Source organism: Labrus mixtus, chromosome 17, assembly GCF_963584025.1.
Source record: "Labrus mixtus chromosome 17, fLabMix1.1, whole genome shotgun sequence".
In the NCBI taxonomy this organism is placed as follows: domain Eukaryota; kingdom Metazoa; phylum Chordata; class Actinopteri; order Labriformes; family Labridae; genus Labrus; species Labrus mixtus.
The window spans coordinates 23,180,660-23,208,478 of NC_083628.1; the positions used below are offsets into that span (position 1 = coordinate 23,180,660).

The 27,819-nt window shown below is 38.6% G+C and overlaps 1 protein-coding gene across 1 annotated transcript; it reads left to right on the forward strand.

Moving 5' to 3' along the window:
• Positions 1-17,636: 17,636 nt before the first annotated feature.
• On the forward strand, positions 17,637-27,684 carry LOC132992245 (transmembrane protein 230-like). Its single transcript, XM_061061443.1, has 4 exons — positions 17,637-17,759; positions 22,000-22,114; positions 22,523-22,645; positions 26,788-27,684. Exons 1-4 carry the CDS (start codon positions 17,698-17,700, stop codon positions 26,926-26,928), a joined length of 441 nt encoding a protein of 146 aa, XP_060917426.1. The 5' UTR covers positions 17,637-17,697; the 3' UTR covers positions 26,929-27,684.
• The last annotated feature ends 135 nt before the right edge of the window (positions 27,685-27,819 follow it).

Sequence of the window (27,819 nt, forward strand, 5' to 3'; positions counted from 1 at the left end):
GTTTCATGTCTAATTATTTATGTGTTGTGCGATGGCTCCACAAGCTGACCATAGGTGCAGATGCCACTGAAGGCCCCTGTAGCAGTGTTCCATTTCAGAATTGTTCCCCATCTGTCTTGAATGGCAGGGTGGTGCATTCATCTTGTAAAGACAGAGTTGTCTCATAAGTCTGCTGCCGCCAGCTTTATTGATCCAGCATTATGGATTTTTCTAGTCCATGAATTAAAATTGCAACTTTCAGAGTTCATTCGGGGATGCTCTGACTGTATCTTGCACTAAAATGTGCCTTCTTTGTGTCCCTGTGCGAGTATAAAAACATGATTGCTTGGTTAGAATCAGTGGAATTTACATAATTTCAAGTGGAGAAAGCCTTCAAAACTGTTGCATTTATTTATTTTTTTGCTTTGTGTTTTCATCTCTGTTCAAATATACCACAGAGGACTTTGCCAGTTGAAGCACACAATGCTGAGCTCATTAACATTTGGATTATTATGCCGAGTTCTGGCTTCAGTCAGCGAGCTGATGTTTCCTCCTGAGTTGGGAACAGTGACTAGAAATTGCCTATTTAGATTCATCTCATGGATACTGCACCTGTCCTCGCGGCCCAGATCGTGATGGGGAACATAAGATGAATATTTAGTGATGCACCTGGTATTTTCAGATATTTTCCATGAGCACAGAGCTGTCTAATACTTCTTTGATGTCTTCCTGGCTGCACGGTGTGAAAGGATGCACTTTATTTTGCCCATGCAGGGCTCTGGAGGGGTTTAAAAATGCCATTACAATTGAGCTGACATACACACATTCCTTCCATTGGGATTTAGCAATACATTTTAAGCCAGGTTAAAAAAGTCAGTCTTTCCAAACTGCTGAAAGAAAACACATCTGAAACAAATAGATTGGATTTAGTAATTAATGGTCTCCAGAGGATTTATTTTAAATTCTGTGGTTGTTGGGTGTGGTGTTTCCTCTGTCTCTCCAGCTCTAAGATGTCGACGACCTTGTCGTGGTGCCACCCTGTATCTCCCCTGGCTAAGTGTGGTCTTTCATCCAGCCAGTATGTGTGCCAGTGTTCCTCACCCTCCACATAACGTGCACAGTGGGTCCTGTGTGTGGTGTCATACACTGACTGATGCAGGAAAGAGATGCAGAAGGGCTCCAGTCTCAGGCCAGGTAACCGTCCGCTTGGGCAGATTCCGTCTCGTCCAGCCTCCACAACCTTTGACCTTGGGCTTGTATCAGGGCTCTTCTTTGCCTTGCGTCAGCATTTCCCCACTCCTGGAAGTGGGCGGTTTCAAAATCTACCAAATTGATTTGCACAAATTTGTGGCAACAATTCATTGTTTCCTCCTAAACTATACTCCAAATCTTGGTGAAAACAGGAACTCTCCTAAACAGGGACATTACTTTTGACTGACATTATAAACACACTGTTGGTTGGACTGCTTTTAAGTTTTGTTTAGGAAGTTTACAGAGGTCCTTCTTCTTGCCCTCGACCAAATTCTAATCCAAAAAAAAAAAAAATTGGATTGACAAAAGACATGCCAAACTAATGCCCAAGATTTCCTTGTGTTTGGTTCGAAGTTGCGTACGTCAGCAGTCTTTGAATACTTGCTCCTGTCTTTATGTCATGTGTTTTGTTTGTCATGTTATTGCGTTACTTAATAATCATTTTAATAAACGACAAAATGAGGGTTAAATCATGCTGGAGACGGGCTGTGGGAGTCGTCCTACTTTGTGGATTACACAAGTGTGATTGACCTGCAATGGTCTGTTCCAGGCTAGTCGTGTTATCTTAAAATCAACAGATGGAAATTAAAGGGAATCCAAGGGTTCCCTTTCAAGACGTATTCAACTTTTTATAGAATTGACATGTTAATTCCTCAATACCTACTGTAGCTGTAAAGTAAATGTTGACTGATGAAAAATCAAGAGCCCAATAACCTAAGAGCTACATGACCCTTTATTCTCCCCTTTCAAGTGATTTGTGAAGTCTCCGTGAGAAGACCTGAGAGGTTTAAATGCCACAAAGCCGTGTTTCATGAAGACGTATTAGTCTATAAAAGGAGTTCTTCAAAACAAAAAAAAACTTTCTGTCCTGAAATGACAGACTTTATTAAAAGCTTGAAGAATAAACTGGGCACTCAAAGTGTGAGTCATACTTCAATAAGAGAAGTGTTTCTAGTTATTACTCTCTCCTATACTCTCCCTGTCCTTGATCTTCATGTTTATAGAAGTTAAAGTCTTTGTGATTTTTCACACTTAAATATAATATAAATCAAGTATATCCTCTGAAAATAACTCTGTGAGTAATGACTGTCTACAATGGGTGTAACACTCGAGTCCCACTGTCTGTGATGCTTTCAGAGTCATATCTTCAGTTTGTTTACATCGCTCGGACGGCCGGCTGACTCCTCCCCTCATGTATAAAAGTTGTTTAATTGAGGGTCTAGAGAAAAGAAGAATAACATACTGTACTCACTGCTTAACTGTGTTTCTAGATCACGCTCATTTCAGGTAAATTTACATGCAGTGTGAAGATACGAGCATGATAAAGATCGCTGATGCCAACACAACAATGCAGCACGAGTTGTTTTGGTTTCATGCTGGTGATCAAGGGCGACATCTATTGGATTAAAAAAAAAAAAAAAAAAATTGCATATAAAATCTTTAAGCTATCCTATTTGCTGCTTTTAAAAAAGGGAAGTCGTGTAGGTACAGAAAGAATAAGATAGAGATGTTTCTGTTGACCTGGGTTTGATCTGAAAGATAAACTTTATGTTAAGTCATCCCTCTCATTGGCAGGAATGTTTGTGGAACTCAACTCTAGTCTGCTGTTTTCTCATTTAACTTGTGTTACCTTTAATTTATATGGAAAATAAAAAAATAATACTTTACTGGTTAAAGATCAGGTTGCTCGCTTTGGTGCAGACAGTCATTTAATCTTACCGCACTGAAACACCCAGGGCATCCTGTAACTGATGTTCTCTCAACCCCTTCTGACATAAACTGATTACATTTTGGGAAATCCTTCCCCCTGCCAGGGAAATGCAAACATGCACAGCTCCAGCCTCCGCTTGGCAGAGGGAAATACATTTTGTTATCAGCTTCGGTTGGTTAAATGCTTAATTATTCATAGGGCGGTAAAGGCTTGCCCTCGTGAGATTAGTGCATCCTAATTGTTCATCCCATTTGCTGTTTGAATGCAGGAGGGAGGCTGGCTGAACACCAGGATCATGGATAATATTTTAATGAGAAAAAAAAAAAACCGACATGCCATTCAGAAACTATGTACACAACTCCTCAAACTTTCAAAATACAATGCATATGAATAATGGATGCCTCCAACTTACTTCTGACATCAAGTTTGGAGAATAATATTCAACTTTGTAACTTGTAATATACATTCAAGAAGAAATCACATTTGATTTCATGTTTAACTGATTCTCATGATAGCTCATGTGGTAGAGTGCATGCCATGTGTAGGTTTGGACCTTACTGCAGCAGTCCCGGTCCCATTCCAAAATCCACTATCAGACTGATTATGTTTTACACTACGCATGCAATTGCTCTGAAGCAAATATTGAATCATAAAGTTTCTCACATGGAACAATTTTGGCACTGTAGTTGTTTTGCTGACAGATGTATAGGATTCTAGTAGGGTTAGCATGTCTATCTGCAAGGCGAACACACTGGAGAACACAGCTAGAGTTTGTCCTGCGACCACTTATGTTAGATTATTGGTTTGTGAGTAAAATGGTTTAAATGTTTGTTATTGTAAAACAAGAAGAGTGTCTGGAAGAACCTCTCACCACCTCTGAAGGTGAGAAACTGAGTCAGCACAGAGCACTGGGGCCCAAGAGTATAAGAAGCCTCCCACACCTGATCTTAATTACAGCCAATCAGCCACACACACCTGACACTGCACTGAGTTGATTCCCTCACCAACCTCAGTGAGAAGCCCTCAAAAATCCATTTACCTTTTACCATTTGTGTCCATTAGCAGAACATAACAAAAACAAACAGTGTGATAAGCTCCTTCTCCCCACGATGTTTAGCCCTGCTAAAATATGTTAATTTATTTCCCATCAGTCCATTTGGGCTGCCTTGTCAAGGGAGCTAGAGGCAGCTGTTGAAGAATTGTAAACAGTAATGAGCCTGGGATGGGGATATTTATTAGTATGATTTATGGCCAATTAACCTTTGTTGAATGTTCATAATTTAAAATTACAAAGAAAGATGTTTTTTCTGAATTTCTTCTGTAAAACGCTGATGGCAATAAACCCAAAACCAAAGTACTTACCACATTGAATATTGTGTTCTCTTAAGTCGCTATTAAACAGCAATATGTAACTCTGACACCTAGCAGTTAAAGGGGTCATATTATGCTTTTTCTGGTTTTATATGCTCTTTAGTGTGTTTTCCAAGTGTCCTGTGCATGTTTAGGCACATCTATGTGCAAAAATGCAAAAATTCAAGGTCCGCGGAAAAGCGGCTTCTCCTACGTCCTCCTGTTAGCTGCAGCATTAGCTGCATGTAACACTCGGTTCTAGCCCCCCTCGAAATTTTTTTGCCAGTGTGACGTCCTGTCAGTGTGATATCACTGATCTAAGCCCATTGGCTCGTTGTGGCAAGCTCAGCAGCTCATGTTGCACGCCCATTAACTTCTGTAGCACACCCACGATATGCCGTAGTCTGCAGTAGCACAGTAGTGCTAAGGTGCTAATGTTTTTGCTCCCTTCGGAGCCAAAGTGGCTGCATTCCCAATAAGGTAAAAGGGGCGTGACTTTTCCGAGAACAGTGCTGAGCGACTGACCAATTACGGCAGAGCCGACAGGCCGACCAATCAGATCAGACTTGGCACACGTGGGGACTCTGAACGTGGGCACTTCAGAGCCTTAGAGAGAGAGTCAGAAGCGAGCCGATGCATGGAGCGGCAGTACATGAAAACAGACACTTTTTTCGAACTTTAGCTATTGTGAACATACTTTAGTAGGTACATAGATTAAATATACGAACCCCAAAACGGATATACTATGACCTCTTTAAAATGTATACTATTTTCAAACCATTGAGGAGCACTGTCTCCCCGCGCCCCCTCCTTCCTAGATTCGAGGTTCACAGGTTACCATGTGGTGAACACTGAAGCTTCAGTGTTTAGCCAGCTCTGCATCGGTCTTGAAACCTTTCTGTGTTCTAACCTCTCTCCATTTTTTCAAAAGCATCTCCAATATTTATTATATATTATTTTCTTTTACAACGGACAGTGTACATCCAATTAGCTGTACCAGAGTTAGCTATGAGATCATTTACATATGTAGTCCCTGGGCAGGAGACAGAGACAACGTCATTGTTAAGAAATACAAAATACACTAAAAACATCTACAGAAGATAACCACAATACAACAGCATTAAATTCATCCACAAATGACAGAACAGATATACTGTATGTATCCTAGTTTTACCACGTTTCTGGAGCTTATTAGAAAAATGCTGAGGCTTTTTAAGTTGGGTAGAATCAGTTATATCTGAACCAGTTCACTTGCCCGCTTTCGTCGCTGTAACACCTGTTGGTTTGCTGTTTGCCTGGCAAACTTAGGGTCGTCTAAAACAACTGAGTGGGGGTACTGTAAAACCGCCTACCTTTCTGGCCAAAAAACAAAAACCATTCTGTACCGGAATAGAAACTTAGGACGACATGTTGTCAGAGAAGTCAGCACTTTGATATTTCATGTTCCCTTAATGTCTGATGATATAGTATTTTATGATTTAATTCAATAGCTCTCTTACATATTGGACCTTTATCCTTACCTTACTGATTATATGTTCACTTTCATTTCAGCTCTGGGTGACAGTCTCTTGTTTTGCTGTCTTCTATGGTGTTTGATTGCAAGTTAAAGCCACAGCTCCTGTTCGTAGAGGGGACAAATCGTTGCAGAGATCAGATGAACACATGCCACTGCAAGTGCAGCAAAATCCATGTTAATGTGCAAAAGATGTTCAGAAAGGCACACTAAGCAGAATGCATGTCATTCAGGCAACTGCAGCAAGGGATGACCACTAGAGGCTATTTTGAAAAGGATTTTTTAAATGCAATGCAGAGCTATTCAATTGTCAAGCACATGTATTGGACTGATTTTAATAACTTTAATGTCAGCCTCAGGAATTTCGCCCCTCGCAGCTGTATTGTACAGGAAAATAAAAGTATTTGATCAAACTCTGCAGACATTAACATTAAATAATGTGGATCTGGACCAGGGGCAACAAATCTTGTTATATTCTATTTACACTGGCAAAGACTGCATGTATAAGTGTCTTATAATTAGATTTCCTCAATCATGTAACATATAATGTAAGTCCTCAGGAATGTCACTGTCTGTCTGTTTGTCTGTCTGTCTGTCTGTCTGTCCGTCAGGTCTGATATTTTTTACACTGAAAGAAACAAGACTTAATCTCAAAGTTCAAGGTTTTTTATTGTAAAGGGGAAAATTCAGTGGCTGATTTTCTTTGTGAAGCAATGAGGGCCAATCACAAGGACCACAGAGTTAAGATAATGGGAATTTTGAGACACCTAATTTGTAAGAGAAGCCAGAAAGGCCTGAAGATGCTTTGATTACTAGGTTGTAAAGATAACAGAGATCTAAAGCTGCAATCAAGCAATAGTAGAGGCATTAAGCATATGACCCAGAGGTGGCTTGTATAATGAGAGCAAAAGAGGTCCAGGGATTGACCCCAGTGGGACCTCACATAGGAGAGCAACCTGGGGAGACATAGAGTTGTTAATGTTGATATTGAAGTGTATGTCAGACAAGTATGAGGGAACCCATTTACATGCAGGACCAGAGATTCTAACATAGCTCAGGAGCTTTTTAATTAGAACGACATGATTCATGGTGTCAATGAAGGCCTTAAGTCAAGTCGAAATTAAATGGAATATTCTCCTTCATCTGCATGCATAAGGAATAATGTCATCTGATTCTTGAGGCAGTGCTGTTTCAGTTCTTAGAAATATTTCAAAGATATTGTGGCCAAAGGTTAGAGATGCTGGTCAGGTAGTTTTTCCAAGAATTTGTGACAGAAAGTTTCAGAAACAGATCTGTATTTGACTAAATCTGGGGTATCTTTTGAGAACAGGAAAGACACTGGCTGTCTTGATAGACAGATAGTAAGCCACAGGGGAAAGTTTGATTGACAACAGAAAAAAGACAGGTGGCATTGATTGGCAGGAGCTCTTTGAGAAATAAAAGAGACTTTCTTAGAAATAGTGATGAACTCAGAGAGCTGATACAGATACAACCCATGGCTGAACACTGATATGAGACCAATATTTTAACGAGAAATTTAGAAACACAACAGCTTATCATATAAGCGTATACTGCAAAGCCTCAGTGAGCAGAACCAAAAGTTGGTTCAATCCATGCTCAGCATTAGTTTATATTCTATGGAAGCGAAGGCAGTATAATTACAACACAGCCTAGTCTGGTATGACAGAGTAATTTATTTTAAATAACAAAGGAAATATCCTTGACAAATCACAGAATCAAGCTGAAAACCTTTCATGCTCTCATGAGTTTGTATTTTTTGTATATCTTCATGTTTGTTTTCCCCCTGTGTGTCAGTTTCTCTCTTTGTATCACTCTTTCTCTCCCCAGCCGGTCAAAGCATATGGCTGTTCACCAATGAGTCTGCTTCTGTTTGAGGTTTTCCTGTCAACTGTCACCAAGCACTAGCTTATTGGTGGATAAAGTTGGGTCTCTTTAAAAGGTAATATGAACAGAACGGTCTACGCTCTATATTAAAGTGTTGAGTTTTTTATTTAAATGTGGAGCTTTATAAATCAAAAGTAAGAGATTTACCATAAAACTACTCCTTCAGATTATTTATTATACATGCACCCCTATGTAGTTTGTTGTAAGGAGTCAGCAATGACTTAGTCACCATGTCAAACACTATTAATCAATAAATAAAAGGATACAATTATACAAGGAGTTATGCATGGTGTACAGACTTGGGCCATGTGAAAACAAAAGGAAACTAAATCAATGGTTGTATGTAGGGATAAAATGGTGAAAAAAAGTATTAACTTGGTTATGAAATGTTGTGCCTTGACATTATGAAAGATTGGAAAATATACAACAACATTGAGGCTTCAGAGAAAACACGTCAAAACACATTTAAAAGCCACACAGGACACGGTCAAGGCAGCTTCCTACAACCTACTGCAATAAGAAGGCTTCATGATGAGTAGTTTGGAAAATGGAAACATCCATCACCTGCTCCTGTGGGTCCAACAGGCATTATCATTTTCCCAGCATGCTCAGCAACCTGCCGAATGTCCTGACCTGCTGTCATGGAGGCAGCAGAATCTTGAGCTCTGATAGCTGAGGGAGGAAAACAGACACACGCCTCTCTGTGCAGCGCTCTTAGACCTCAGTTTATTTTTCATAAGAGACTCATGCAGCACGTTCATCCATCAAATGCACGACACAAGATTTGCCCTCCTTGTGTAGACACAGCAAGAGAGGGGTTTCAAAGAAATAATGTCAATGATGATTAAATTTTCTCTGCCGGAGTGGACTCTGCAGAGATTCCTGTGGACGCTTGTTATAGGGGATTTGTTTAGGGGGAAAAAAGATGGGTCAAATTAATTGTGAGATACATTTTGAGATGGGCAAATGGAATTATGAGCGCTTTTGTTTAATTCACTTCCAGAGCCTCTGAGACTGACAGAAAAGCAGGATGAAAACATCAACAGCCAGGACAAGAAGAGGTAATAACCTGGTTGGAAATTAAATGGAAAGACAGCCTGTGGCATGCAATTAAAGGTAGCTGTGTATAAGCTAACCTGAGGAATGTGCTGTTTATTCAATGTTGTCACTTCCTTTGTTTTCATAAGCAATCAGGTAACTGGGTGCTTTATTTCCAACATGAACTGTCAAATAAAAATTTTTGCTTTGGGTACATTTTACTGTCTCACTGTCATGTTTTTCGATCAAAGAAACTGTAAGTTCAGCTTTAAATTGTTGATTTGCAAAAGTATTTTAAAGACATTAGGTGAATTAAAGTGTGCTGATTTATTAGACTTTTTAGAAAGGAGTTGATTATGTTTTGATAGTGGTAATTCTTTCTTTTTCATTATCCAATGAATATATTGACAATATTCAAGATACCCAACAGTTATCAGTTTAATGCAGCAACTGTTGAGAAGAAGAACTGCTGCATACCGCTATTTAACAAATACTTCTCTTCCAAATATTGACGGTACACGCCCAATGATGGACATAAACTTCCACAGGCATGGATGCATGAATACACAGTGTCGTCAGAGATGCAAATCAAACACACTCTTTTGAAAGTACAAGGGATGATTAGAATATTTAATGCATCATCATTATTATAAAGGGCTTATTCATACACTTGTTTATATTTGTTGTAGTACTCGAAATCGGTCTTGGTCTTGTCTCGGAATCGAAAGCATCTCGGTCTCGGACTGGGCGGAGTCCAGATTTAAATCAAGACCGGCTATTCCAAGTCATTGCTTTTATAAGAAGGAAAACGCCTCTTTCTAAAAGAACAAATAACTTCAATTCCTTTGTAGTTTCATTTTTATCCCCCAGTTACATCCACAACCTTCCCAGTGTTAGGGTGTAAGTGATTGACACGCCCCCTGCACACAAGATGATGATTTTTCATTCTATGGTCTTTGTCTTGGTACTGTCTTAGTCTCGGAGCACTGGTCTTTATTACAACACTATTTATATAACATCTGAAAGTCTTGAGCAACTCACTGGTAAAGTTTTACTGTAAAGCAGAAGTTGCATTCAATTGGGAAAATATTGTACAGATTACATTATGAAAACTGTATATTGTCCAAAATAAGTACAAATAATGTTAAGTCTGTTTTTTATTCTTCATGTTGTGATTTCAAAACCAATCACCTCAAAGTTTAACAAAAATTGGGAAGAAAAAACTAGGGAAAAAAAGATGGATTATGGACCTCTAGAAGCGAACAGAATGTCTTTCCAGCTCTGCCACAGCCAGAGAAGCATCCTGAACATCTTAGAAGTTTGTCTTTATGACTGCCAGCATTTTTCTTTATGACTGCCAGAGCAACAGCAGCAGCAGCAGGAGAGAACATCTTGTGAATATAAAGGAGGAGGGTGTGCAGGCCATGTCATATTTTCCAGGGTTGCAGCCCCTATTTGGCATCAACTCAGGCGTAAATTCTCTGCAACAACTTTTCATCACTTGGTTGTGACCAGAGACCGCTACAGGTTCTTGTGTTATTAAAGTGCCAGGAGGGCTTTGATAGATGGTTCAATGCACGTGAACTGTAAACCTATAAGGCTTTTTGTTAATTTCATCACATCTTTTATGTGACTGGTTATTAAATACAGTGGAACATTTGGGATATTTGTTAGCAGTGGCAAACCACCAGAAGTGTTTTGCAAAGCAATAAATTGTAAACATTTTTTTTCTGTACCTGAATATGGTAAATGGACTTGAGCTTGTACACTGTAGCACTTTTCCAGTCTTCTGACTACAGTCATTTGCAAGGATGAGTAGCTACTCAAAGCGCTTTTACACTGCTGGTCACACCTACCCATTCACACCCATTTACACACTGATGGCAGAGGTTGCTATGGGACCATCAGTATTAGCTAAGCACTCATACACAAGTATAAGCCGCTGAGCAAGCAACGGGAGCAACTTGAGGTTAAGTGTCTTTCACAGGGACACATCGGCATGTGTCTGCAGGAGTTGGGGATCAAACCCCCTGACCTTCCAGGGTTTTTCCTGCATAGAGAATTCTTTGGCGCCCCCCAAAGAGGTTTTACCCAGCGCCAAAAGGAAAATCACGAGCACCAAAAGAAAAAAAAGACGATTCAAATTGCAAATCAAATCCTCTCTGAATGTATGTTAAAATTATCAATACATCAAACAACTGTTGAACAAGCAGAACATAAACTTGAGTATGACATCTCTGACTTCTATAGCAGTCATCTCCCCTCTCATGTGGCTCTCGCTGGATAGCCAATTTCAAAGAGTAATCCACTTCATGGCGGTAAATATTTATCCCAACAGTTATGTTAAAACTATACTAAACCACGTATGATGTAGCTGCAGCTACTTGTCCCTGCTCCTCTGCTGTCTGCAGACGGGTCATCGCGGGGGCACGCCGAGACATGGCTGCAAACACACACACACACACCAAAACTCCAACCACCTGTTTACTTGTAGTGCAACGGAACACGGTTGATCCGCTATCCGTATGGACCGAGTTGGGAACGCACGTTCAACTTTTCTCCGTTCACTTCCACCGTGTCTGCTTTTATCAACAATCAATAACTTAACGACCGTAACGTCAGCCAGCTGTAGTCTGTGAACTTCTCCACACAGACTGTCAAACAGCGCTGCGTTATAGCCAGCAAATATATTGTTATTATTTCTCATGTTCCTGATCTGATCAAATGATCCAAATGATCTGTGACTGAAATCTGTGATTATTTGACATAATAACTTAACTCAAATAAATGTACTTAAACAAATGTGTACGTAAAACGAAAACACAATTCAAAGGAAAAGAGCAGCCATCATAGGAAGAGGGTGAAATGCACTGACAGGATGTGATCTCCCCTCTCCCAATCTCATTACACCCCTTTCCCTCAAAATCCCTCTCCTCCCATGTTTCATTGTTGCAATCACCGGCCCTTTCTGAATATCCACAGTTCAGTATGCAGTACGTACTTTTCAGGAGGGAGTTTCAGTATACTGAACTTTCGTGGTCATTCAGTATGCATTTTTTGGGTCCACCTCAGTATACTGAACATTTCAGTATGGATACTAACTTCCGGGTTTTATGCAATATGGATCGTATGCGTGCTTACAGGAAATTAATTGTATTTTACCACCCACAATGCTGTGCAAAATTAAACGTAAATCATCACATCACGTCCGCCTCCAAATCAAAACAAACGAGCGTCGATTAATTGAATCAATTTTTAATCTAGAGTTAAAGTCCCGACTGAAATCACTACTTTTAATTAACAACAGAAAATATAACAAATGTCTGCATTATTATAAAACCTTTCCCCCTCTATTTAAATAATGATTTCACTATTTAAATGTGTCTTTATTGGTTTGTTTTATATTCTGTATATTTCTGTCTTTCATTTGTTCTTTCCTTTATGTACTGTATGTTATTTAGTTATTTAATCTGTCTTTTACTTGATTTACATTGTGATATTATTTTTTTACTTGACTGTATATGCGCATTACTCTTCTTGAATAAAGCTAAACAAAAAAAACAAAAAAACGGGTGAATGCGGCCGGTTGGGGTTACGTAAATGAATGAATCAGAAGAAGTAGAACAAATATCTGCCTACTGTACGTGCATACTGAATAGTAGGTACTAACAGTATACAGCACAGATAGTAGGTACTGACTACTGACAGATTGAGTAGGTACGTGGCAATTTGGATGCAGCCATTGCAATAAAAACAATTATTTCTTTTTTGGGGTTTCAGTAACTTAAGCATAATGATAATACTATTTATGAAATGGTCAGAAATAACAGGAAATGCATAGATTTCTGTCAAATAAGGTAATACAGACTCGTAGACTACACAGTAATACGCGGGTCGAACGTTTACTACAGCGCGTATAGTCACCCCCCAAAGGCCCACTGTGAGCCAGGAAAAACCCTGCCTTTTGAGCAATGACCGACTTTACCACCCTTCTGTTGATTGGTAAGGACTTACTTAAATTAAGTTTGGTTCCCCTACTTCCATACATTTCAGTTACAGCCGGGTTTGGTTATCTTATGATTTAAAACAGGAAGACAAAGCTGCTGCTGATTTGTCATTTGGAGTAAACATGGTACCTGCTCTGTCTGTAAAAAGGTTTTGATAATGGTTATCATATAAAGCTATTTCCACTTTGTTTCATTTTTTTCTCAACTTGCCGAGTTACGTTTGAATTTCTCAAAATGATCAAAGTGTGCTCTAAACTGCGTCCTCTTTTTTTCACGGCTGTGCTGTATTGAGTTCATAATTGAGCTCACAGCGCAGGTTTACTACCATCAGTCGAAAAAGACAGTTAACTCCAGGCTCAAACTGATTCTTCCCTCCAGTTATTTGCTTTGCAGCCTTAATACTGCCGGCGGCTTCCCCAGAATGATGTGGGTGTGATTGTGATAGAGTCAGATTTGCTCATGGGAATACAGGATTAAACGTGTAATGATTCAAGATCAGTAATGTGCTGCAATGTGTGGAGGATTTTCATTAAACAGATGGTGACATGGAATATTTCAAAAGCTGATTCCTATAACAATTACATTTGTCATCTTATTGTCATTAATGAATGCTAAATGGTGGCAGCATTAATAGTCAGTCACTTTGGTCCAGATTGTAATATCTTTACAACTGTCATACAAACTGAAATAAAATCTCTAATAAACACTAATGGTACCCTCCTTGACTTTGGTGATTATGTAGCACCACCAGCAGTACAATGTGTTTACTATTCAGTGAAAGACTCATGTCTTAATATTTACAGGTTGGCCCTGTGATTGACTGGCAACCAATTCAGGGTGTACCCCACCTCTCGCCCCATGACAGCTGGGATAGGCTCCAGCCTCACTCTGTGAATGAGCTGTTCAGATAATCAATGCATAGATGGATTTACAGGATGGATCGGCACAATATTTGGGACATGCAATCAGGGTTTACAGGTGATGAACATGCAGGCTGTGACAATCCCCTGTCATTTTTCCAATGGGTTGAAATCATTGATTTTGAGTAAAATGTATCAACTACTGAATGGTTCATTACAACTTTTGGTAAACCCATCCTGTCCTCCTTCTCCTGCTGTCTCTCCCTCTCCGTATATCTCTATCTGTATGCATTCACATGTATTACTGCATGCCACTAACTGTAAATCTTCTCGGCCATTAAAGATATCTTCCTGGGGGATCCTGAGCTCGCTTGACTCGTGGGGTTCCTTTAGGTCTGACTGAAACTGCTACATCTATTAAAATGTGTCTGACTTCTATTATCTAGGTTGTAATTGTTGATGTGAATAATATGAGCTGCTTAAATGAACCTTTTATAATTCATATTATCAGTCTTTCCAATTTTATTGTCATAGTTAATGTCAATATTAGAATGATCAATCTATTATCTATTATTTTTAATATTATTATCTGCTGTTGACTATTGGACTAAAGAGGATTTTTCACTTTTCAGCTGCTCAGCTGTCTGAAAGAGACAGCCTCAGCCGTTGGACACTTTGATGCTTATCTTTACAAATCATATATTAGCAATGTCGCACTTTAAAGTATGCACAGACTCTTAAAAAATACATGACCTCCTTTTAAACATTGCTTAACTTTTCAACATAAATGTTGCTGTGCAGCTGTGTGTCTACTCTAAAATGTACAGTATCTATTTTAACACTGTTTTTAAACTTTATTTTTATTTTTTAAATTATACATAGGTTTCTATTCTTCTAATGCATGGGTTGTGTACATTTTCTTGGTATATGTTAATTTTTAACTGTACAGGTTTCATTTTGATCTATGTCTGGGTTTCTTTTAATCTTCGTTGGGGTATATATAGGAAGGGGGACAGTGGGTGTTGTTAGATGTAACAAATGTTTCATGTCGTGTGTTTTTTTAGGCTGCTACTGGATGCCGGTATTTCCCTCGGGATCAATAAAGTATCTCTCTCTCTCTGTTACTTCTAATGCCATTCATTCTTTTGCCATCATTACTGGCATTTTAGCTATATATCTGTTTTATTCTTTGTTGTTATTGTTTTTGCTCTGTTTATTTTTTTTCAATCCGTTTCTTTCTGCTTCTCCCTCTATCACTTTCCGAGCCCAACACAGTCACAGCTGATGTCTGATCCTGACTCTGGTTTTGCTCGAGGATTTTATCTGTTAAAAGGAAGTTTTTCCTTGCAACTGTATGTTTGCTAAATGTTGCTTATTGTTGCTGTGTTAACTGTGGGTCTTTGTAATGAATTTAACAAAGAGTACTGTGTTGAGTAATGTGTTACTGAATGATTAAATGACTGATGGATTGATTGATTGATTGTCCCTCTTAGGATGAATAATGTAACATCAAGAGGATTTTGATTGATCACGATTATTAAACACAATTACTTGTACATACAACATCTGAAACACTTTAACATTCTGAAACACTTTAAAAAACAAACAATCATTTATTGTTTGTTTTTGATTAAATGAAATGAAATACGTTAAAATATATAGAAATATTAACATATAAATGAATAATACATTAACTATGTTTTGATGTAGTTGTGATGCACTCTTGTGGCCATAATATAGCAACAAACACTTTGAAACATTTACCACACATGACAAAGCCTATGGACAAAACGAGCACAACATGCTGCACAGTAATCTTTTCATCTTGATTATCTTGTTTTCATGATCATAGGATGACAACATTTTGTAATTTAAATTGAAAACTCGATGAATTTCCCAGCCCCATCACAAAGTCCTTATTTATTTATTAAACCCAATATTTTGGTCTGATTTAAAACTTCAAATAAGAAAGCATTTCAAGCAGTAAAGCTTCTTTGTGTGTGTGCAAATGTTAACATGCTGACATCAGCAATATAGCATGGTCAATGTGAGCATGAGAGCATTATTAAGCTTGCTCAAAGACTGCAGTCAACCAGAAAAAATACAGCCTCAGATATTCACAAGCATGTGTGTATTGCCTTGTAAACCATTACTTTAGTGTAAATAAGATTCCTTTAACTGGAGCTTTTTGTCTGTGAGTTGTGTATGTATCTGTATCTTGTCTTTAAAGATAAATGACTTGTAATTGTATCAGGATTCCCCAAACTGTGTGAACTCTCTTCCTCTTCTCTATCTGATTCTGACTCCCACTGATAGAAGAAACGCTGCCAGTAGGAGGGTTGTTAATGTGCTTGATTTTCTGCAAAGGCAGTTCAGATTAGTTTAACGCTAAAGCAATCATCTGCAATATATCTCCTCAGTGATATGATGGAAACATGCTGCAAATCTGATGATGATGATGAACATGCTTAATGCTTTCTTCACGTCTGTAACCAAAGGAGCTCATTTAGTCTCAGTTGGTAAAAATGGCATACTGTACACACTGGCAAGAAATACATTTCAAGTGTAGATTGATGCTCATTGTTGCTAACAGTTGAACATTAAGCACCAGATAATGTGAGTCAGAACCGTATAAACAACTTTTATCATGTGCACAGTGCATTCATACATCAGGTAGGATGTAGCTTCTTATAAGCAATAAGGGGTTCAATGTGAACAAAGTGGAGATGGTTTTCTAAAAAAGGCTGCAGTGCATCTATTTTCTATAACAGACCTAAAAGATGACAAAGCAGTTTGTGTGGGTTTAGAGGGACCGTCATCTTTTCATATCAAAATCGAGCTGTCACCATACAAATAATCCAGTTGAAATGTTGAAGACATTTATTTATTTAAAGAATCACTGTTCTAAGCAACATCATAAGCATCAGCCTTCAGAAATTCAAACCAGCTGATCACTCATTATTTGATTGACTGTCATAACAAACAGCGGATTCATCTTTTCTAAAATCACAGTGCCACTTGTTTTCTAAGTAACCAAACAGCTGCAGAGTCAGTCAGCAAAAAGACTATGACTATGATCGTGGAGAACAACGTGGAAGATCAAAAAGAGGTTTGAAGTTGTTAGTAAATGGTATTTTACAGAAAAAAGTATGGGAATACTGCAGATGATTTTAAGGGGCATCTGCCTTGAATTTTAAATGGAGAGAAGAAGTCTAGCCTTCAGTTACTTTTGTTCGTCTTAGCCTACACATACCTGTGGGCCTCGTTTAATGTGAAAGACACACAAAAAAGGAAGTGCACCATTACAAACACTCAGTAGTTTCTGAATGGTGTCATATCAAAAGTAGGAAAAAGTGCTTTGCTGAAACAGACTCAGTGCGGTAATTAAATATGATGTATTCATGAAAAGGGTGTGAAAAGGACATGGCTGCTTTTTCAAACATTTAAGACCAAGGACAAGAGTTTACTCAGCACATAAAGGGGAATCATTTAAGCATGATGTTACAATACAGAAGACGAAAAATAAACTGTTCAATTTTTTCATTTTTTTTTCATGTTAATTAAAAAAAGTGCCATTAGGTGGATTACTTTATTTTAATGTTAATGAAGTAAGATATTACAAGCTACTAGTCCCAGTACACTATAAACTCATGAGTTTAGAATGAGCCCCACATTGAATTGCTGCAGCATTATATATCTGTATTAAGATAAATGTTTTGTTGACAGTTGTTATTATATTCGAAATTATCTCATGATTATGACTTTATTATCTCTCTTTTTATTTTTTTAACTGGCGGAAATGGGCTTCCATACACTGAAGTAAAAGTTTAAATTGAGTATAACTGGAAAATAGGATTGTTATCAGCACTTAAGTAAAATATCTGTATAATTCACCATTAACACATGTATTTAAAAACTTACTCAAATCAACAAGGATATTACCAGAGAAAAGTCGTGTGCTGAAAGCCCCATGACTCTTACCAGGATTAGAAACAGGACGTTGTTTTATCTGCGCATGCGCTCTGCTTGTAAACAAGGAAGTTGACGTACGCTTTATTTCCATCAATGAAAACGATGTTGTAGATGTGGCGTCGCAGAGGAGCAGTCTGCGACTCATCAACACATTTTCTGTATCTCAACTTCAGGTAAGAGAGGAAGAGTCGAGCAGAAGAAACGAGTTTCCAGAAAGTAATGTGTGACGTTATGTTACATAGCTTTTTGTTAAGAAGCTAATGCTCCAGCTAATTAAGTGTTGGAGGGATAATAAGCTAGACAAAACACCCAAAGCAGGTTAAATAAGCTAGCAGGTCACTTAGCGGTTTATATCTTTATTGATAGCGTAAACTACTTCTTAGGTGTTATGTTAACCCTCAGGTAGCCTACATTGTGTTATTATTACACAGACGCTACTGTTGTTATTAGCCATATGTAACATTGATTTAAACCAGTGTTAGATCTCCATTTCAAATAACAAAAAGTGAAAAAGGCTCATACTGTTGGGGATGATGGAGGCCTGTCTATTCTGATCACGTTTATTTGTGTCACATGCAGGCAGTACAACTTTATGGGATGGCACAGTTAGGCCTGTCAGAAAATACACCTTGAATTCTTGCATTACAATAACAACAGGACACCGTGCTTAGACGTTATACATGGTATGCCTAAAAGTGTAGTGTTCAATTCCCAGAATCTGAAATCATAGAAGTTAAAACGTGCATGAAGCCTGTTTCAAGGGACCCATTGTGGACCAGGACTTTGGATTAAACATTAGTGCATCATAAGACCAAACTCCCCCGGATCAACTCGACCACTTTGGAAGTTTGATTCTTTTGATGGCTTGATACAATGACCAGCAGTATTTTATTAATGTAAGTGTGATTCAGTAAGGTCTCAATGCTGTTTCAAAGCCAGACATCATCCTCAAATATGTTAGCACTAATCTTAAAAAACACTGACTATATTTTGTGTGCCTCTGTAGTGTGGAGCCATGTAAACTCGTCAGTGTGTCCAACCTGAAATTCTGCTTAATATGACTGAAAACCTGACCTTAGTGTCATCTGTGGTATCTGCAGCACTAAAGGCAAACAATTCAGTTTAATCAAAAAGAAAAGATCATTTAGTAAGCATGCAAACTGTAAATTTGACATCAAACAGACACGTGACAAATTAAAGCAGTGAACCTGAAAAAAACAAAACTGGGGGTTGTTGAAGGTTTTTGGATTGGTGGACCGACACATTAATTTGACACTTTGATGTTTGTTTTCTGTTATTGATCAGCCATCTACTGAATGTTTGACTGACATGGTAGAAACAGGAAAAAATAAAAGTTCGATATGATACAATATCAAGTTGATCAAAGCAATCTTGTGGATTTGCAGAAATGTTCTGTCTCTCCCTCTGAAACCAATCCAGATGAATACTAATGAATACTCCCACATGTTTGCATTTTAAGCGTGCGTGTAAACCTGCATATGTTTCTCTCAGATAACATAGGGACATCCATAACAGCCTTGTAAACACTTGCCTCCATTTTTGCTAAATCCACAGTATTCCCTTGCTGCGCTGTGTGCTGCAGCATTACAATAAATATAACCTGGAGCTCCCCTCATCACTGTGGCAAGTTAATGTGACAACTGCCAGCAAAATAACAGAACATTTCTGAGAGCGCCTTCATCCTCTGTTTGAGCAGGAACAACAGTTTTTATTCATGGATCTCGTCCCCGAAGGGGGCTCAAGTACGCGAATGCATTGAGCCAAAATTTCCAATAAAAACAAAACTTAAGCCTCGAGGACGATCACATCCTGTGATGTCACACTACTCTAAGTCCTTCTGCTGCAGGTCGCTGTTGGGGTATTTTATTGTCCTTTTTCTGTTTGTGTGTGAACAGTGCATCAGATAAGAAAGTGATAATCTGTTAAATAATGTATGAGTATTTAGTCTTTATTCATGCTGAATGCTGACTGAATTTTGTGGAATAATTACAATAACTATAAACATAATGAAAGGCGGTGTCCCCCATGGCTAAAGAAACAGGACTAGATAAATACTGATTTTTCTCTATTAATATGTAATTGGCAAACATATTTCCCTGCAGTGCGCACACAGGTTGCTTGAGAGAGAAGGAAGATTTATCTTTCAATCTTCATTCAGTCTCTGTACACGGCAGGTGATGAAGAAACTCAAGTGACAAACTGTGACTCCCAACAGTGCATCATTTAACTAGTTACTACTGTCATCAGTACAGTGACCCTCATTGCCTTTGTTTAAACTGAGAACATTCATGTTGACTAAAAAGTAGTGGCAGAAATGTTACTTTGTGTTCACATTTATAAGACAAGGTTACAGAGTGGAAATAAAGTGAGAAGATGAGTATCTTCTTTTCTGATCTCTGAGGGAGTTTTCAATTAGTCTTTAATGCTTTTAACTGGAAGCAGGGTTTTGTATTGTATATAAATTCACATTTCAGAGTCCTACGATAGCTTTTACGGAGCTGAGATATTTGAATGTATAAGGCTGTATGCTTTAAAACCAGGATTACCACACTGTGGTACACACGTGTGGTTTGCAGGAGCTTTTTGAAAAGCTTACAAATTAGACTGTGTTGTGATTTAAAACATTATTACATCACAACAGGGATGCTGGAATTCAGTCATACCTGGGGGTGCTGAGAGAAATCATTCTACAAGATGATGTCGTGCTTTCTGCTCATTCAATTCATATTTTATTAACTTCTTTTCATGCCTTTATTAAGAGATAGGACAGTGGGTAACGGTGGAAATCAGGGACAGAGAGTGTGGAGAACGACGTGCAGGAAAGGAGCCATGAGTTGGATCTGAACCCGTGCCACCCACTTGGAGTGGATAATTTCAGTGTGCAGTCATACTGAGAGTATTCACAGCAGCTCATTAACACATTCATGCACATAAACATGTATATTGCCATAGGCTCATTTCCATCTGTAGTCCCCTGGCAGGTTGCTGGTACACACGTATAGAAGCTCACAACACACAGCAACCACAACATGAACTGTGCTGCATCAGTTGACAGAGACACACATAACAACAACAATGGCTGTGCTAGGATTTAAGTGCTAAAGAGGAGGTGAAGAGTTGAAGTGCTGGTACAGTATATTGTACATCAATACCAGAGCAGTAATAAGGGTGGAAAGCAGACGTTGGTGTGGAGACAGCATCACTCTGTTTACAGAGACTGCAGTGTTCACACACTTCACTGGTAAACTGAGCTAAATTAGGAAAGATAATCGAATGAAGTTTCTGTTTTTTGGCCCTGAACTTCTGCATAATGGGACGCTCGCCCATGTGAGCACTCTCTCTCTCTCTCTCTCTCTCCCTGAAGTCATTTAAAGAATAATTAACTAAAACTCAAAATTCTAGAGATATATGTCTGACAGCATGATCACGACGTCTTTGATTAATGTGCTTAACATGTGGTGCAAATGTGGCTCAGTTGGTAGAGTCGGTCGCTTCTCAACTGGAAGGTCGGGGGTTCGATCCCCAGCTCCTGCAGCAACATTTCCGATGTGTCCTTGGGCAAGACCTTAAACACCAAGTGTCTCCCGCTGCTACGTCAGCAGTGTATGAATGTGTTTGAATGGGATTAGTAACTTCTGATGGTAACTTTACATAGCAACCTCTGCCATCAGTGTGTGAATGTGTAGGTGTGACCTGCGGTGTAAAAAGTACTTTGAGTAGTCAGAAGACTAGAAAAGCACTATACAAGCTCAAGTCCATTTACCATTATCCATTTACAAAAGCTCTGATCTGCTTTGAGTGGTATCACTCTGCAGGAAGTATTAGACACATGTTACAGAATACCACCACACATATCGTTGTAACTACTGTACAAAGTACATACCCCATGAAACCAAATAAACAGAGGTTTAAAGGTTTTTATAAACTGATCGTTTTACCTGTGTCTGATTGTGGTGCTGCAGCATCCTCTGCACCGCTACTTCCCACACCTACAGTATGTAAAAGAAAGGTTTTTTATTATTTGAATAGAAGTTTGTCTCAGCCAAGCAACATCAGATCAACTTGACCTGACAGCCAATGTAGCATAAACTAGTAATGTTAGTTTACATTAGTTTAACACAGATGTATACACAGCTGGATGCTGAAATTATAGCTTATGCCTTACAGCTCTCGCACCTGATGTTATCTGTTTTAGTATATTTATTAGTTAAAGTGAGTCATGAGAGAGATGGCTTGCTTTATTGTTTCATCGTACTGTATGTGAACAGTAAAAAAAGTATTGTTAGAGAGTCTTGTAGAGATATAGTATTTGTTCAGAAATCGAAAAGCACTGTGGAAATACTGTACACCCTACGTGATGATTACTTTACTGTCTCTTTTCCCCCCCTACAGTTTCTATGTCATAATGAAAGCAGCTAGAAGCAATACGCTGGGTGCTGCAGCATCCAACAACAAGGTCAAGTATTCACGGCTGGCTGCTGACGACGATGGTTACATAGACTTACAGGTGAGACATTTGTTCTGCTTCCTCTAGTGTCTCTGTGGTCTCATCATGTGGCTCGATGGATTGCTCCGGAGCCTCGGCTGTTAGGAAAGTCTTCACTACAGCAGGCAATTAATTTGATGTGAATCCCCAATTAATGGCTCCCTGGAAAGATGGCAAAGCTGTCTGGGATTATACCAGAGGAGAAGCTGTCTGCTAACGAACAAGTCTGATTAACTTTGGGTTTCAGTTTTTGTCTGTCTGGTTATTAGTCAGGGTTGAAAATATTCTTTTTCTTTATATGAACAGATTTCCATTGTTAAACGTGTTCTTTTCAAGCAGTCACTAAGCAACACTGTGTGCTGAGATGACTTCTTATGATAAAAGAACATTCCAGGAGACTGAATGTCTTGAACTCTTTCCCTTTTCCAGTTCAAGAAAAGCCCCCCGAAGGTCCCTTACAAGGCGATTGCACTGGCGATATTCCTGTTTTTGATTGGCTCCTTATTGATAATCTTCGGGGCTCTTCTCCTCTCAGGAACCATAGAGGTGGAGGTGAGTGTGATTTGTTAACTGGATAAAAACTATTTCATGTTGAATTACATTGTTAGGTTCCCAGTTCATTTATTTCCCTCTTGTGTAAGACTGTAGTTGAAATGTGTCCAAAGTATAAATTGAAAATGCAATGTCTTGATGTGTTGCTAAAAAGCTCATTGCCAAGCATGTCACACTCTCCTGTAGTGTTTGTGTTTCTTCGAGCTGACAGTAAATACCCCGTCAGGCCTGTCCCCACAAAACACATCTCATGAAAATCCATTTGTGACAAATTTATATCTGTCTGAGCTGCCTGCCTCCTATCTATTCAGAGTCTAATTCCTGTTTGGAAGATACTATTCTATACTAACTCTTTTTATTCTGCTTCTGTATGTGAATCAGAGAAGCCTTATTGACTCTTTTTTCTTTTTGATGCGTCATAAATATGTCTCAACACTTTTTATAGTCAAGTCTTCAAGATACTCTTTAATGTTAAAAGAATACTGGAACAAGTTGGGAAAATCATGTGTTTTCTTTCTTGTTGGATAAGAAGAGTCGTCCCATCTTTCCACAGGTATCTTTATTATGAACAACAGCTGTGTTAGCGTTAGCTCACTCTGGCTGAGTATAAAGCGTGAAACATGGCGGCCCAGCTAGCCCAACTCTGTTCAAGCAAAACAAAGTCATTTATAACAGATAGTTTACATACTCAAATTATGTTTTATCGCTGATAACAGTAAATGTTCATTCCTTTGCTCAGGGCCTGATCACACAGAGACGCTTCGCTAGAAAAGCTGAATTATTGTTTTCCTTTGGTACAGCAAGCTTGGCAGGCACTCTTGCTCCTGCTGGTGCGCATAAGAGTTTAAAAATGTTGAACCTCTTTAGTTGAAGACGCTTTTAGCCAAAGGGGCCAATCATATCAAGTAGGAGGCTCATTTACCTCCTCCTCTTTTTAGGACATTTCCCCTCCTCGTCTAGGAGCAAAGTTACAATAAGAGCTCCACGTTCGCACAAATCAATTTTTCCTACTTATTTATTTGGTAGCCCGTTTCCATACTCAGCCCTGCTGCTTCACAGGCGCACCCAAATATTAGCCAACAGCTGGCTATGCTAGCCTATTTTGCTACTGTTGACTACATTTTTCCACACAGCTTTAATGACAGTATAAATCTTCTCATCTAACTCAAGGAAACGATAAAATAACTTATTTAACAAAATAGTTAATTCTCTAAAACTGTGTTGTCAAAGCGGTGGTCCCAGAACCTGTCTGGATTAAATATCCTGCCAAATATTCTGCTACATTTTGGATTCGGCATCTTTCTGAGTTTAGAGTAAATAAACCTGACAGCTAATCTGAGCAGACGTTCTCTGCCAGCATTGAAATTTGGACACTTTGACAGAACGAAAACATTTCAGTCATTACCAAAAACAAGTGTGATGGTGGGATATCACGTCTCCTTTAGACACACAGCAAGAACGCCAACACAGCCTCCTAAACATGTCCACTCAAGCTGTAATTAAAGCACTCATTCTGCTGTTAACGTATTTTTAAAAACTGTCATGGAACAGTTGTCCTGACATTACATTGCCTTGCTGCCAGTTTCCACAGTGCTCTTGCTTTTCCTAGCCAAAAAGGTTGTGTGTGTGTGTGTGTGTGTGTGTGTGTGTGTGTGTGTGTGTGTGTGTGTGTGTGTGTGTGTGTGTGTGTGTGTGTGTGTGTGTGTGTGTGTGTGTGTGTGTGAAAATAACTAATGATTCTGATATTTTACACCTTGGAGTGCCAATTTGGTGGACCCCCTTTTGTGGTCTCTGCCTCTTCAACTCGTGACTCTGTGTGGGAGATAATAGAGTCTGCACATGTTAGCTATATATTTGATTTTGTTTGCAGGAAGTTTGCTCTGACATCAAGGCAGCGTTGGAGCATCCAAGCCTTGTTCTTGCCAATTAGCTCATGCTTCTTTAAAATCAAGCTTCTACTACTATGATTTACACACGGTTCATGTAATAAATGATGTAAATAATGCCAGATTGTATTGCTAGGAGATCTTGTTTTGAAGCAATGTGTTGTATTATTATTATTATGTTTCTTCTTTTGTTTAACCAAAGTGTTGCTGGTGATCTGGGGAAAAGTCCAGGGCCGTATTCACAAAGCCTCCTAAATACTAAGAGTTGCTCCTGGTGACACATTTTAAGAAAATTATTTTTAAGAATCCTTTCCTAAGAATTTTCCCTTAAAGTTCAGACTAGATCCTTTTAAAGATGAAAGACGTTCACAAAGCTTCTTAAGCCCTTAAGAGACATCATATGGTGGGAAACTGTTAGGAGCAGTGAGGAGGACTTTTAAGAGTCTTAAGAGTTTATCCAACTGAGGAGAAAATGAAGAAATGTTCTGCAAACACTTCATGGAGAATATTATTGAACCACAGTTGGGCCAAACAGACAAAATTGATTTTTGCAGGCATTTCAAGCCAACAATTGCTTTTTTCAGTACAAAGTGAGACATGCATGTTGAGTTTCTCTACATGTGCTCACCTCCACAGGTGTGTCTAATCTCTAATTAAGGCTCTTCACCTGCTGATATAACTCAGAAAGGGAAGAAGCTGCTGCACCAGACGTCATGTTATTTCAAACATCTTGTAGGCTATATACTTTCAAAGTACATCTTTCCATTATCACACAGATGATAATTTCATAGTGTTCATAATTACATAATGTCTGACTAAATTCTATGATTGACTTTTTTTATCCATTTCGTTGGATCAACCACAACTCCTCACTAAGATAAACGTTTCTGTCTCTTTGTTGCTCAGAGTTGCTCTGAGAATGTTCCTGAATCACTCTTAAGCTAAAAGTCCTTGCTATGATTTTTTAAGCTAAGTTAGGAGGTCTCAGAGGATCCTCAGAATGTTTGTGAATACGGGCCCAGGTCTTCAAGAAACAGTTAAATACATTTTGTATTCGTAGTACACCATAGCAGTGGCCAATCAAATAAAACAAAACAACTTGTTGACACATGCTAACCCTCCTCTAATTGACTTGTACTTCTTATTGATGATGTTGATAAGAATTCAGTTGTATAATCAGCTGTGAGAAATTCTGATTTGTGAAAATTTCTTAAAAGTGGTTGGTCTTCTGATGGAAGATCTTGATCTGGCTATCATGTGATTCTTTTTAAAGTGAGCAGGAGATAGTACATCATACATTTAAGTCATTTGTTAAGCAGTAAAAACAGAAGGAGTTGCTCTTGGAAGTTATTAACAGTTTCAAGTCACAGTATGTCTTCTCGTGCTAAGCTAACAGCAAGCTAAAGCTAAGTAGAAACGCCATATCTTAGGTATAAGAAATGATTTTTATTCTAAAGATTCAAGGATTAGTTGGAAATCGAGGTCATTCGTTGCATCTCATCTCAACAAAAGAGACACCATCTGAATCTGCGCTCCCTGAATCCATTAGTAGACTGAGTTTACTCAGGTTGCATGTAGATGTTTTTTTTAGTCTATACGATGACAACCAAAAAAAAAACTCCATCTGCAAAAGAAGACCGTGAGATTTGGTTGAACATTTACAAAAACAGTAAATAAAACCTCTTGATTTACTTTGGTCAAACACATTTTACAGTGTATTTGTAAAGTGTGGTTTGTAACCTCTGACTGTGCTCTTTAGGGCATGTAGTTCTAAATGTTTTAGGGAACTACAAAGATATGATAACTCTTATCATGGCCCTTGCAGCAGTGAGTCCTTTAAAAAAAAAACATCAAGGGGGATAAAAGTAACCCAGTGCACAAGACTGCCATCTGGTGGTGAATTGAAACACAACACTTGGCACAGAAACAGCCTGTGCCTCCTGGTGGTTCGCTGCTATGTATATTTCATGTCCGATGATTTACATGAAACCAGATCTCTGACAGATGAAGTCATCGTGTGTGTCTGCCTCCTGCATGCTCTTTTCACTCAGAGGGGGTTTATGTGGTGCTGACAGGCGACAGGGAAGATAAGTATGTTAAAGCTTGATGAGTACATTAAAGAATCTGTTATGCTGCTTCCAGCAACTCATTAGCAAGTCAAATAGTCAGAAAAAAAAGTAGATCAAACCCTATTAACACAACCAAATTTCTACTTGTAGCTCTTCATCATGTGATTTTTTTGTGTTGTGCTTCCAGCATCCAGACCGCACCATCCCTGTCATCATCATAGGGCTGCTCGTGTTCCTGCCTGGATTTTACCATTTGAGAATCGCCTACTTCGCTGCCAAGGGTTACCGTGGTTACTCCTATGAAGACATCCCAGATTTTGGCGACTGAGCCGAAAAATCAGCTGCTGATTGGTGGAGAATCCCTTTATGAAAACTGTTACCAGCTCTTTACTTTGAGCTTCTGAATGAATGTAGCAAAAAAAAACCTGATCGCTGTTCAGCCATAGAGACGTGTGTTTATTCACAAGTGCACTGCTGCAGGATTTAATTTTTTTTTTTTTTTGCAATCATTTTATAATCTGTTTTTGTTTTGTTCTGCTCCTTGAAGCTCGACAGACCTTAGAGGCTTTTTATATTCAACTTAATTAACAGTGAATCAAATACTAAATGAGCAGAGGATGTGAGACCAGCGATAGTTCAGCAACATGTTGCTCTTGAACGCTACTCACCACTCATTCAAGACTTGATGATAAACCTAGCCTGAGTGGTGAAACCTTTCTGGAGTCTGCACTGATGCCTTTTGGAAACTACTGCTATGAAACCCATAATCGAGATAACTGAGAATCTTAAGTGTTTTTTTTGCACAGCTGTTTTGTAGTGTACCTTTAAGAAATATTTATCTGTATAGTTGAAATTATATCACGAGGGGGGGACTATATTTCTCCTGAAGGATTGTATTTGCAGTACTGTCCAAAGATTGATAACTTTGTTAAAGTGAAGACTATTTTTGAATGGAGTGTATTTCTTTCTCTATGAAGTATTGCTGTTTGTGCATATTCATTTACTTTTTGAATATCACAGAAACATGTATTTTTTACATACATATGCTTGATTTGAACCAAATAAATTAAAGTTCATGATTGGAGGGATTTTTGTCTTTTTGTTTCTGAAAAGGTGATTCTTGGGATGCAAGATAATGAAACTGTCTAAATAACCATTTCTAATTATAAATAATATACCTACCTGAGTGCTGTAGGTCTGAACGTGAGTGTGGCTGGTT